Source organism: Notechis scutatus, chromosome 4 (genome assembly GCF_049901735.1).
Source record: "Notechis scutatus isolate UNSWTSFEM ecotype Mainland chromosome 4, rNotScu1.2, whole genome shotgun sequence".
In the NCBI taxonomy this organism is placed as follows: Eukaryota; Metazoa; Chordata; class Lepidosauria; order Squamata; family Elapidae; genus Notechis; species Notechis scutatus.
Window position 1 is genome coordinate 61,502,883 of NC_142012.1, and position 14,305 is coordinate 61,517,187.

The 14,305-nt window shown below is 40.8% G+C and overlaps 1 protein-coding gene and 1 long non-coding RNA gene across 4 annotated transcripts in view; one reads left to right on the plus strand and one right to left on the minus strand.

Annotated features, from left to right (window-relative positions):
* Positions 1-14,305, minus strand: part of LOC148130756 (uncharacterized) — a 109,973-nt gene that overhangs the window by 73,840 nt on the left and 21,828 nt on the right. The gene's annotated exons all lie outside the window — the stretch shown is intronic.
* Positions 1-14,305, plus strand: part of CORIN (corin, serine peptidase) — a 108,525-nt gene that overhangs the window by 17,634 nt on the left and 76,586 nt on the right. For all 3 annotated transcript variants that reach the window (XM_087963602.1, XM_087963603.1, XM_026676565.2), the window contains 2 exons: positions 3,060-3,204; positions 5,923-6,297. In XM_087963602.1, coding sequence (XP_087819728.1) covers positions 3,060-3,204; positions 5,923-6,297 — 520 coding nt within the window. The remainder of the gene's footprint in view (positions 1-3,059; positions 3,205-5,922; positions 6,298-14,305) is intronic.

A 14,305-nucleotide genomic window follows, 5' to 3' on the forward strand; every position in this document is an offset into this window, starting at 1 on the left:
ACTTATTCCAATGCTGTCGCAATGTTGAATGTCACTAAATGAACTGTTGTAAGTCGAGGTCTATCTGTAGCTGATTTAAAAGGTCTACAGTTTGCTTGAAGTTGCGATATTTCTGAAGACCCTTCTTATACTACCGTAGTAATTTTAATCTTGGATACCTTTTGATGTTAGGGCCAAATAAGGCAGTTGAAACATACTAGAGCCATCTAGTGGTCTGCTTGGAACATTTTTTTTCGTGTGCAATTTCCCTTTTTTTTTTAACTAGCTCTGACATTTATCATTACCAACACCAATTTTAATATCGGATCAGCTCTTCCCTAATTCACAAGGAGATACTTGAAAAGGGGGAAGCGCATTCAGGCTTGTTCATATAGCGGTTGCAATACGAGTACTCCTGATTTATGTGATGTTGATTTCCTACTCAAGTCATCAACTGAAGGTGATTTTCACTCAACCCACTTCTCTTCCAGAGAAATGAAATATTGTAGGATATATTAAAAAGGCAGAATATTTCCCCTCAAAGAGAAGTAGAAACTCAGAGAGGCAGAAACTCAGCCCCACCCCCTCTACCTTTGCTAATGGGCCATTAAGGCCTGGGTCAGTCTATTCTACATAACAAAGATCTACCTCCTTCAGGCAGACCCATAATAGGAATTGCCCCAAAGCCCTTTCATTACATCATCATCCAGCAAGGCTCAACCAAGCCTGGGACTCAGGACAGCCTACAGAGTTGCCCCTGCATGGCCCCATGGGAGTCTGACAACCAATCAGAATACAAGCTCAAATTCAAATCCCAACAGAGGGTCTATAAAACCCAGGCACTCTCAGCATCTCTTCCCTTTTTTCTTCACCCAAGGCATGTGATCCTGTCCATTTAACCGATAATCAGAGTTGGAAGGGCCCTTGTAGGTCATCTAGTCCAACCCCCTGCCCAAGCGAGAGACCCTACACCATTTCTGACAAATGGCAGTCCAATCTCACATTGAAAGCCTCAAGTGATGGCGCTCCCACAACTTCCGAGGGCAACTTCTGTTCCATTGGTTGATTGTTCTCACTGTCAGAAAGTTTCTCCTTATTTCCAGGTTGAATCTCTCCTTGTTCAGTTTCCATCCATTATTCCTTGTCTGGCCTTCAGGTGCCTTGGAAGACAGCTTGACCCCCTTCCTCCTCTCTGTGGCAGCCCCTCAAATGTTGGAAGACTGCTATCCTGTCTCCCGTGGTCCTTCTCTTCACTAGACTAGTTCCTGTCACCGTTCTTCATATGTTTTAGTCCACCATTAAACCATCTTTTCAAGCAATCACCATGTTTCCGGTGTCTTTTCTTCCCCACGTGGAAGTGAACCCAGAAGGATATTTTTTTCCCAAAAGTAGAAGATGGATATTGTCAGGCAGAAAGATTGGGAGTGGCAGTGGGAACTGCCAAGATAGAATCAAGAGCGCAGACAGTCCTCAACTTACAACTACAACTGAGCTGAAAATTTCTGTGACTAAGCGAGACATTTGTTAAGCGCGTTTTGCCCCATTTTACGACCTAACTTTCCACAGCTGTTAAGTGAATCGCTAGCAGTTCTTAAGTTAATTAACAACGTGGTCATTAAGCGAATCTGGCTTCCCCATCATCTTTGCTTGTCAGATGGTTTGCAAACGGGGAGTGCCTGAATTTTGATGGGGGTGTCGCAGCGGTCGTAAGTGTGAAAAATGATCACAGGTCACTTTTTTCCAGTGCTGTTGTAACTTGGAATAGTCATTAAATGAACTGTTGTAAGTGGAGGACTACCTCTATATATACTGAGTGGCTTCTGGCAAAGAGAGTTTGAGCGCTCCCAGCTTTTCACCCTACAGGCTTAGCCATTTTTTAGTTATTTAGTTAGTCAAAAGCTTACAGTACAATAGAAATAAGAATAAACATAAGTTTAAATATAAGAAATAGGAACTAATAATTGGGGACAATAGGACAGGGACGGTAGGCACGATTGTGCGCTTATGGACGCCCCTTACAGACCTCTTAGGAACGGGGTGAGGTCAATAGAGATTAGTTTGAGGGTAAAGGTGTGGGGGTTTGAGCAGGTGACAACCAGATCAGGTAGTGAGTTCCAGACATTGACCACTCAATGCTGAAATCGTACTTCCTGCAATCGAGTTTGGAGTGCTTTACATTAAGTTTATACCTGTTGTGCACTCTTGTGATTAAAGCTGAAATATTCATTAACTGGTAAGACGTTGTAACATATGATTTTATGCAGTGATCCCCAACCTTTTTGACGCCGCGGCCCGGTACTGGCATCAGCTGGGCGCCGCGCCCGGTACCGGCATCAACTGGGCACCGCCATCTTTTTTGTGAAAAGTGCTTCGGTGAGCTTTCTACCCGGAAAAGCTCACCGGAAGCACTTTACCAAAAAAGATGGCGCCAGCAACCAGCGGCCCGGTAAGACTTGTTCCAGCGGACCGGTGGCGGTCCGCGGACCGGCGGTTGGGGACCCCTGATTTTATGTACTATGCTTAAGTCCAATCTTAGCCTGCGTAGTTCGAGGCTGTCTAAGCCTAGAATCTAAAGTCTGGTGTTGTAGGGTATTCTGTTGTGAACAGAGGAATGTAGTACTCTTCTGGTAAAATACTTCTGGACTCGCTCAATTGTATTAATGTCCGATATACATTGCGGATTCCAGACAGCGGAGCTAAATTCAAGTATTGGTCCAGCAAAGGTTTTGAACGCCCTAGTTTGCCAATCAGTATTCCCAGAGAAGAAGTTTCGTAAAATTAAATTTACAACTCTTAAAGCCTTTTTGACAATACTGTTGCAGTGAGCTTTGGCGCTTAGATCATTCGATATGAGAACTCCCAGGTCCTGGACAAAGTGAGGATTATCAACAAGGTCATATCCGCCTAGATTGTATTTGGTATATAGATTTTTTTTTTTTTACCAATGTGTAGGACAGAGCATTTGTTGGTCGAGATTTGGAGTCGAGATTTCTGCTAGAAAAAAAACGAATATTTTGATTGGGTGGCAGTTTTCTAATTCTACCTATAGAATTATAAATCATGGTTTCTCTGTGTTTCAGGTTCCAGGAACAGACGAAGATAAAATGGAGGATGGCTGTTCTGAGAAACTGGCCTCAGCAAAAGGCTTCCGGCTCTTATTGCTAATACTAATTCCGTGCCTCTGCGCCCTGATACTTACGTTTGTGATTCTTCTTTCATTTGTAGGTGAGTATCAGAAAAGATGAGTGAAGACATAATAAGTGAAGGATGTTGAACTTCATCGATCATTTTGTTCACACAACATGATGGCATGCCTGTTTTAAAACCGAAACCAAAAAAAACAAAAAGAAGAAAAACCCCCCCCCACAAAACCAAAAAAAAAAAAAAATAAAAAAAAAAAAAAAAAAACAAAAAAAACCCAAAAAAAAAAAAAAAAAAAAAAAAAAAAAAACCCCCCAAAAAAAAGAAAAAAAAAAAAAAAAGAGAAAAAAAACCCCAACACCCCCCCCCCCCCCCCCCCCCCCCCCCCCCCCAAAAAAAAAAAAAAAAACCCCCCCACACCCCCCCCCCCCCCCCCCCCCCCCCCCCCACTGCAGTGTAAGAAAGCCATCCCTGAGATACTAATTTCTGTCTTGAAAGGCGAGCAAAACAAACTCTTTGTGGAGCTACGTTGTCTTGAAGAAATTGCATTAAGAGGCAATTGCATTACATTTCAATCTGCATGAATTAAAGCTTTGCTGGACTAGCTTCTTTTTAACAGCTTCTGAAATGCTAGCATATTTCAGGAGAATAGTTCTTGCCAACTGATATCTCTCAGTGATACATTCTGGATTAGTTTCGAAAGCCTAGGCTAAGTATCCATTTATAAACTATGATTTATTTTATTTTATTTTATTTTATTTATTTTATTATTTTATTTTATTTTATTTTATTTTATTATTATTTTATTTTATTTTATTTTTATTTTATTTTATTTTATTTTATTTTATTTTATTTTATTATTTTATTATTTTATTATTTTATTATTTTATTTTATTTTATTATTTTATTTTATTTTATTTTATTTTATTATTTTACTTTTACTTTTATTGTCATTGCACCTCATACAATGAAATTAAATACATCTTCAGTGTACATTATGACTGAAAATAAACACAAAGACACATCCTTCATATTCTATACATTGAATTGAAAACCCCTGATATTGCATTAATTTTGTACTATACAGTAGAAATAAATAGAGTTACTATTGGGAGAGAAGCTGTTTTCCAGCTTATTTGTCCTTGTTTTTATTATCCTGTACTGGCTGCCAAATGGTAATAGTTCAAAAAAAAAAGGGTGCCCAGGATGAGATGGATCTTTCAGAATGTTTTGAACTTTCTTGAAAAAGAAGGCGGAGCCTCCTCACTGACGGACCGTATATCGCGACTCTCTGCGGCTATGGTCCGTGCTCTTTCATTGGAGAGCCCTGATCATTATGATTAGGGGCTGAAGCTGCCTTGGAGGGGCGGCGGAGTAAGGGGAAGATGCAAGCCAGGTTGAGGGGAGCCGTATCTCCCCCCCTGGGCTTGGTCTTTTTCCCACTGAAGACAACTGCAGCGGTGGTTTAAAATGGCCACCCCGAAGAGGAGGACTCAGCTGGATTAAGATTTGTGCAGGAGGGATGAAAGAGATGGATAACATCTGAACTGGGACAACTGGGCAATACAACTAAACAAAAGTACCCCGGGATTAAGGTAACATGGAATTTTTAAGAAAAGTGAGCGACGAAATTACAAAGGGACAGTAAAAAAAATAAAATAAAATATTTTTGACAGCTAAGAGGGGCTTCGAACCGGGAAAGGAAGAAGCCGGAACTAAAGATTTAACTAAATTGGACTAAAATATTTTGGCAATAAACAGGCATAAAATAAAGCTGGACTTAAGATTGTCAAAAAATAATAATAATAAAGTTTACAAATTGGAGACTGGACTGTGCTGGAATATTGAGGTTCGAAAAACCCTAAACAAAAAAATAGGGGAAAAAGGTGAAGACTTTGTATAATGGAGAGTGCCACCTTTTGACAAAAAGTTGAGCTCAAACAAAAAGCAAAACATCCTGTTTCTGAATGAACTTGTGTGGATATAACATTAAAGAAATATTGAAACAAAGTAAGAATCTTAGAAAGTAAAAGCAGAACCAGAATAAAGAAAAAAGCAAGGAAAGACTGACTGTGGGATTGATTGATGTTTTTGGTATAGACCCTGGGCTGGAATAATTGAGAACTTTAAAATTGAAAGAAGAAAGAAGGAAAGTAAAAGTGTTTGTTTTTTTTTGTGGACTTTAACGATCATAAAATATAAGAGTGTAATGATATCTCTTCGGGAATTAAAAATGGAACTTAAAAATATGAGAGAATTACTACAGGAAAGAGGCGAATCACTTTGCTCTGTGTTAGAAAAAATGGAAATGGCGATTGAAGAACAAGAAGAAAGAGCTTTAGAGGAGGAGGAGTCGACTCAAGGAGAAGAAATTTTAAATAGACAATTAACACAAAGAACACTACAAAAAAGTGGGGGGAAAAGAAAGGTTAAAAAGTTGAGATTTAAAAGAAGGCCATCAAAAGGGCGAATACCTGTGAAGTCGGGAAAGGCAGAAAGACCCAGCAGAAAAGGGGAAAGGAAGATATTAAGAAAGAGGGATATAAACTGGAATGAGAAAAGATATGGGGAAAAGAGGGGGAGAAGAAGCAGTAAGAAACAGGTGCATGAAATAAAGAAATATGGAAATAGTAAAAGGTTGAAAAGAAATTGTTTTTTCAGAGATAATGGTTGATGGATTAAAAAGGGAATTTCAACTGTCTTTTTTCATAGAATAGGTTGTATATTGTGTGGAATGTTTCCTGGAAGTAAATACACATTTTAGATACGCTGATTGTGCCTTATTATTTTTCTTCAATGCAGGTGTGTTGGGTACAAAGTGCCTTCATTCAAATGGAAGTGACACTCATTTTCCTAACATGAATAAGAGTGATTCAGTTGTGGTTCCATCACTGGACAATAAAGTAGAGCTGACCTCTTGGACAACGAACCAGATGCACCCAAATATGAGTATACTTAGAGGAACTATTCAAGTTGTCTCTGAAACTCCAGCGGTGAAAACTAATATTACAGATGAAAGGATTTTGGCCAATAAAAACTGGTCGATGTCAGAGGAGAAAGTAGAAGAGGAGCTGGGGTCCACTCACCCATCCATCAAAGTCACGACCAAGACATTTTCTGACCCTACGGTGAAACCTACAATACCGCCCGCTGTGCAAGACGTGGGTTTGAGAAAAGGTAAGTTTATATCAATATGGATTCTTAAATGAGGGCACAAGAAAGCGGTGTGATGATTGGAAACATTCTCACACTTGCAGGTACTATTATAGGTAATCCTCGACTTATAACAGTTCTGTCAGGATTCCAGCAATCGCCCTAATTAAATCATGATTCTTGAGCCAAACTTCAAAAAACTTCAAAGGGTGTAACTGAGGTGACATACTGGCACTGCCCTATATGAAGCCAACTCTGACATACGTAATTTACAGTCACTTGTGAGCCTGTTTGCCCCCTCCTCCCTGGGTGCGTCATAAATCAGCTTTTCCAATTGAGCCAGTTCACGGGCTGGGTGTCATCATTCACGTCCTCCAATTAAATATATTCACGGGCAAAAACTCTGGTATTTTAGTTACAATCTTTTAAAGATAAGAGTTGGAATGTACTTTCGCTTTCAAACTGCTGCACTGCTCTTCCAGATTTTCTTCCTCTCCCCTCTTTTTTTAATGGCAACTAGTAAAACAGGCATAGGAATGTTTTATGAGTTTGACAAGTTCATTTAATGACCGTTCAAAGTTACAACAGCAGTGAAGAGAAGAGACTTAGGACCGTTTTTCATGCTTAGGACCGTTGCTGCCTCCCCAGGGTCATGTGATTTACATACAGATGCTTGACAACGGGTTAATATTTGTGACGGTCGCAGTATCCCAGGCTCACGTGATTATCTTTTGCGACCTTAACAACTGTGCTACTAATTTAACAACTGCAGTGATTCACATAACAAACGTAGCAAGGAAAGTCGTAAAACGGGGCAAACACGCACTTAGCAGATTTCTCCCTGAGCAGCATAAATTCTGGGCTCGGTTGTGGTCGTAAATCAAGGACTACCGTACCTATAGAATAGAGTAGAGTGAAGTGGAGTAGAGTAGAGTAGAGTAGAGTAGAGTAGAATAGAATAGAATAGAATAGAATAGAATAGAATAGAATTCTTTATTGGCCAAGTGTGATTGGACACACAAGGAATTTATCTTGGTGTAAATACTCTCAGTGTACATAAAAGAAAAGATACATTCGTCAAGAGTCAAGAATCATCAGGTACAACACTTAATGATAGTCATAGGGTACAATCAACAATCAAATCATACTAGGAAACAGTCGATATAAATCATAAGGATACAAGTGACAAAGTTACAGTCATACAGTCACAAGTGGGAGGGGATGGGTGATAAGGAGTGATGAGAAGATTGATAGTAAACAGCAGTGCAGACTTTGTAAATAGTTGGACAGTGTTGAGGGTATTATTTGTTTAGCAGAGTGATGGCGTTCGGGAAAAAACTCCTTGTGTCTAGTTGTTCTGATGTGCAGTGCTCTATAGCGTCGTTTTGAGGGAAGGAGTTGAAACAGTTTATGTCCAGAATGTGAAGTCCAGAATGTGAACACAGAATGTAAACACCGTATTTCTCCAACAATATGCCCCCCCCCCCATAGGAAGACCCAGCATGTTTTCTAGGCATAAAATGAAATTAAGCCCCTCCCCCAAATTTAGGCCTAGTTTAAAACATGCGAAATTGGGAGGGAAGGCATGGGGGGAACTTGCCATTAGGAGTGCCTCATGGGCAGCTACACCTCACCATCAGCTGCTCCTAACAGCCAATCATGGTGGAGCACGGAGGGCTCCCTTACCCAGATCAGTAGGCAGGTGGCGGCGTGGATGTCCGGCAGCGTTTCAGCCACTTCTCAGGCCTCCGTAGCTTCCACAGTTCCCACCGGTGCTGGTGCCTCTCTCACCAGCACCGTCTCGAACAACAGCATTTGAGTCGCTCCCGCTTTCCCCCCGTCCCCGTAAGAAGAAGAAAATATTTTTTTTTGGAAGTAGCTGGGAGCGCTGCGTTTTGGTTTAATCCCGAGTGGCTGGGTGGGCGTGAGAAGAGCCGAGCGAGTGTCTCTGCTGCTGCTACCCTTGGTGCTCCAGCCTCGGGCTCTGCAAGTTTGCAAAAGTCCCAGTGCGCAGCCTGTTCCTGCATTCCAAGCACCCAGGCCGAGCTGCAGCTGTCCCTCTCTCGCCAGCGCCGTCTCCAATAACAGCGGCAGCAGCGGCAGGAACCGTGGAAGCGTTTCAGCTGCTTGTTGGGTGGGGGAGCCACCTCCGTAACTTCCCCAGTTCCCGCCGCTGCTGCCGCTGTTCTTGCCGCTGGCGTGAGAGGGACAGCTGCAGCTCGGCCTGGGCGCTTGGAATGCAGGAACGGGCTGCGCACTGGGACTTTTGCAAACTTGCAGAGCATTTGCACCAAGACAAATTCCTTGTGGGTCCAATCACACTTGGCCAATAAAGAATTCTATTCTATTCTATTCTATTCTATTCTATTCTATTCTATTCTATAATCATAAAATACATTCATCATAAATCATAAGATACAACGCTCGGTGATATACATAGGATATCAAATAAGCAAACAACATAAGACATACTAGAATACTAAATAAAACAATAAAAATCGTAAGATATAGTTATAGTCATAAGAAGTTAAGGAAAAAGATAATAGGAAAGATGAGAAAGATAATAGCCCTAGTAGGTAGTTTGACAATGTTGTGGGAATCAGTTGTTTAGCAGAGTAATGGCATGGAGAAAAAACTGTCCTTGTGTCTAGTTTTTTTTTGGGCATGCAATGCCTTACAGCTTTAGCATTTATTTATAGCATTTATCTGCTTGGCAAATGCCCTCACATGTTGGCAGATGACACAGAGTGTGTATGGCTGTTGTAAGTATGGATTGTATCTCTGAGGAGGGTCTGTTGTAATTTAGTCAAATAGTCCCGGCAGAATATGTGTAGCTCAGGGATTGAATGGTGAGATTCTTGGGGTTCTCTCTTGGGGTTCTGCAAGAGGAAAGTTTTCTTGCAGACATTTCATATACAACTAGGTATAATCCATTACCTAGAAGGGGATGGAGTTTGCTCCTTGTTTAATTTACGTTAACCCTGTCAACGTTGGTGGGAATGTTCTTGGTAGTTCCTTGGTTAAGTTGGTGTTTACCGAGGTGGTAGTTCCTTAACTGGAACTATCATTTACTGTTCGGTGTTAATCTCTGCTTATTTAGGTGTTGGTTGCTGGTTGGGAGGTGTGGTGTTTTGATAGTCTCTTCTGAATGGTATGTAGACGTCATTTATTTCTGTGTGCCTGTTGATGGCTGATATGCCTGAGTGCCAGGCTTCCAGGAATTTTCTAACGTTTTTGGAGTTAGCTTGGCCTAGAAGGCTCGCTGTTGAAACAATGGTTCAGTTTCTCCATGTGTTGTGCAGATAAGGAGTTTTCATCATGTCCTCTGATGGCTAGTTAGTGTTGATGGATTTGCATTTAACCATGAAATCAGTTTGGTTGACCAGAAACAACCCATAAGGTTGGCGAGGCCACAAAGATTTTTTAGTTTATCTAACACTATTTTCATTTTTAAGATGTAGATTGAGTTCACACGTGGTTCTAATTTAAAACATAAGGAAGGAGGTATGTTTGTTTTGGACTTAATGTGTTACATGAAAAAAACACCCTATTGTGGTTTGTGAACTATTGTTTGTCACTTGCCGCAGCATATAACTCCAGCCTCTTCCGGCTTATCCAGCAGGCCATGGCATAAAACATGTTTTCCATTTGATCACCTCACACACACACACCCCCTCAAAATTAACCTAATACATTTTGTATCTGACAGGAAATTCATTATGACAAATAATTCTTAGATATTGTTTTGCTAATGTCTGTTGATTCAGTCTTGTATAAGTTCAGTTTTACATATAATATGCTTGGCATTCCATTGAGTTACATGCACGGACAATTAAACAACAGATAGTAATTATCTATAATTCCTTACCGCTATACAAAGTTACAGGGTTTTAAAAAATATTTCCAACGCTTGACTCATAATGGCATGAAATGGAGCTAAAAACAAAATGTTGGACACATTGCAACAGTACAATAATATATTTCTTACTTAACTCTCTTCTTCAGTCCTTTCTCCCTGCAGAGCTTCTTTCTTTATGGGAGATTTTATAAAGTAGCAAAATTGGAGAGAGAGAAAGAAAAAAAAGGAAACAATTAATGAGAATTTCCCCAGACCTTCTCAAACGCCTCTCTGTATAATACTTCAAGATGTTTTTTTTTTATGGGTTTAGAGCAGCTCTGTGTAGGCAGTACTGTCAGGGGTGGAATTTGAAAATTTTAGCCCGGTTGCTGGGTGGGCGTGGCCATGGTGCGCGTGGCCTAGTCGCCCTCCTGCACCATGGCAGGGGGGGGGGGGAAGCGTTTTTGCTCTTCCTGGGCTCTGGAGGCTTTCCTTGAGCCTCTGAGAGGGTGAAAACGCCCTCCCTGGGTTCCAGAGGCTCTCTGGAAGCCGGAAACAGGCCCACTTCTGGCCTTCCCGAACTTTCGGGAGGCACCCTGCATTTACCTGCATCCAAAACGGGCCACTGTCTTTAGGTGAGATAAAAGTCCTCAAAGAGACCTCAAAGGATAAACCTCACTGAATACAATGGGACCCTCAAGTTTGTAACTAAGTTTGCATTGAATTGTGCAGATAATAGCTACAAGGACAAGTAAAAGTGCATACAAACATCATCCTAGTCAGTGTAATAATTCTGAAGGTCATGATAACTGCTAATGTGCATTTACAACAATTAACTACATTGACTATTCTAATCCTGGAATAAGGAAATAGTGTTTAGCAGAGCCTCTAAGCATACTTAAGCTGTGTTTTATGTTACTTGATAATTTATTCAGTAATATGCAAAAAAAATTAAGATCAACAAATGCTGATCACTTGGCTAGAAATCTTGGAACGCGTAGATGTTTGAAATGACTTGTGGCAACTGGGAGGTTGTAGAGTTAGAAATTGCTTACATATGAGAAAGCATCTGCAGGAGTAGCTACTAAGACTACTATAAATATTCAGGATGGTCCATAAATAATACATTTATATAGTAAATGATTTTTTTGTTCTGGGTTGAAAGGCTTAGCTACTTTGAGAATAGTTAACTTCTTTTGGCACAAAATTAAACAAAGTAATAGACCTCATGGCAATATTTTTTTTTCATTTAGAACGTTTCTTTTTTCTTTTGCTGGGATGAAAGGAGTCCTAGAGGGAAGATTATCCAGTTCTGCTTGAACTTTTATAGTGGATATTGATTTGATTAAACTGAGTTATGAACTCACACAGTTTTCTTCTGAAGACCTTATTTTTCATGTACGAAAAGTATTAAGTATTTTGTTTTTTTTCTCTTTCTTTTTCTTTCTTCCAACAAGATAGACATCTGGTGGAAATACTATATTCACTGCAGTGATTCCAGTATGAAGAGGCACATTTGTCTAAGTAGTTTACTGACAGGAAAAAGATAAAACTAAAATTCTCACTTGACAATAACAGTCTATATGTCTGAAACTATATTCTGGGCAATCAAAATATAAAAAGCACACTGGAAAATATATTTCTTAAGTAACATTATCACATTAAAACAATTCATAAACATAGCATATATTGAATATGATCTCATTATATTTATAGAACCAGATTTTAGATGGTTACCTTTAGAAATTACAGCTGTTGAGTTTTATTACTGTAATGTTTCCCTGTGTCTATAAGGGCTATTTTCCAAGATTATGGCTAGAAGTACATTAGATATCTTCTCCCTTATTTAAGGAAGAGGTAATAACAAACTTGCAGATTTATGGTACATTCAGTAGTATATTATTCTGTATATATTCTGCAATGTATGCTGTAATACATTGAGGACTCATCGACTCATGATATCTTGATCTACTTGGCAGAGTTATAAAATATAGTAGCATTATTGTTTTTAACAAACTAACTGAAATGTTTATGCAAATAAAGATTTTTTTCAATCCAGGCTGTAGGGTGTGCTACAGATTATCACCCACAAGGCAGAGATGGTATTCAGCAGGTTCTGGCCAGTTCTGGAGAACTGGCAGTGGACATTTTGAGTAGTTCGGAGAACCGGCAAATACCACCTCTGACTGGCCCCGCCCCCATCTATTCTCTGCCTCCCATTGAGTCCCAGCTGATCGGCTGGGTCTTCTTTGGTTGCCCTGCACAGGAGAACGGAGCTGGAAAGCAGGTTAGTGGGATGGGAAGGGAATGGGGATTTTGCAGTATCCTTCCCCCAGGAATGGGGTGGGAATGGAGATTTTATAGCATCCTTCCCATGCCACACCCACCAAGTCATGCCCACAGAACCAGTAGTAAAAATGTTTGAATCCCACCACTGCCACAAGGGGACCAGGTGAGGAGGACCTGTCAGGGACCTATTGCAGCAGAATAGCAGTTGGAAAGGACCTTGGAGGTCTTATAAATCCAACCTCCTGCTCATGTAGCAGACCCTATGCCATTCTAGACAAGGAGTTGTCCTGTCTCTTCTTAAAAACCTCCAGTGATGAAGCACCTACATCTTCAGGAGGCAAGCTGTGCCACTGATTAATTGTTCTCACTGACGAGAACGTTCTCCTTAATTCTAGGTTGGATCTCTCTTTTCCGCCCATCATTTCTTGTCTTGCTCTCAGATGCTTTGAAGAATAGGTTGACCCAGTCTTCTTAGGTTGACCCCTCAAACATTGGAAGATTGCTATCATGTCACCCCTGCTCCTTCTCTTTGTTAGACTAGACATACTATTTATCGTATGCTTTAGCCTCCAGTCCCCTAATTATCTTCGTTGCTCTCCTCCGCACCCTTTTTAGAGTCTCGGCATCTTTTTTATATTATGGATCAAACTGGAGGCAGTATTCCAAGTGTGTATAGTATAAAGCAATACTAACATCTCACATGATTTTTATACAATCGCTTCGGTTGTTGCAGCCTAGGACTACATTGGTCTTTTCGACAGCTGCAGCACACTGCTGGTGCATACTTAAGTGGTTGTCCACTAGGACAACTAGATCCCTCTCATAGTTACTGCTGTTGGAAGAGGTATCACCTCCTATATAGAGTAGAGTAGAGTAGGGTAGAGTAGAATAAAGAAGAGTATCAATGGAATGGGGTGGGATAGGATAGGATAGGGATAGGAATAGAATAGGAATAGAATAGGAATAGAATTCTTTATCGGCCATGTGTGATTGGACATACAAGGAATTTGTCTCCGGTTCATAAGCTCTCAGTGTACATACAAGCAACAAGTGATAAATCATGATCATAGTCATCATAAAAATACATTAATCATAAATCATAAGATGCAACACTCAGTGACAGTCATAGGATACTAAATAAGCAACAATAAATCATAACAATAACAACATAAGCAACAATAATTCAACATAAATCATACTAGGATACCAAATAAAACAATATAAATAGTAAAATACAAGCAACAAAGTTATAGTCATAAGATAAGAAATAGGTAACAGAAAAGTTGAGAGGGATAATAGTAATACAACCCTATTACGTAGTTTGACAGTGTTGTGGGAATTATTTAGAAGAGTGACAACATGCGGGGAAAAACTGTCCTTGTATCTAATTGTTTTGGTGTGCAGTGCCCTATAACAGTGGCCCCCAACCTTTTTTGTGCCACGGCCTGGTACCGGCATCACAAAATGATCCGTGGCCTGATACCGGCATCAGCACACATGGCAAGGCGAGCCGAGCGACCGGCCAGCCAGCCGTCCCCCGCTTCTCCCCGCCACCTTCAACTCCTCCTTTGTACCTTTGTCGATGGGCTTCGGAACGGCTTCGGGACGGTCGCTCGGCTCGCCTTGCCTTGGGTGCTGAAAGAATCCTCGTGCCTTAGTTTTGTTTGAAGCCCCCCCCCTTCGATGAAACTAAGGCGCGAGGATTCCTTCAGGACCCAAACACCGCTTTCCAACCGGAAAAGCTCACCGGAAGCACTTTCTCATCAAAACAAGATGGCGGCACCCAGCAAACTGGCGGCCCAGTAGAAAATGTTCCACGGACCGGTACCGGTCCGGGGCCCGGTGGTTGGGGACCCCTGCCCTATAACATTGTCTTGAGGGAAGAAATTGAAACAGTTTGTTATA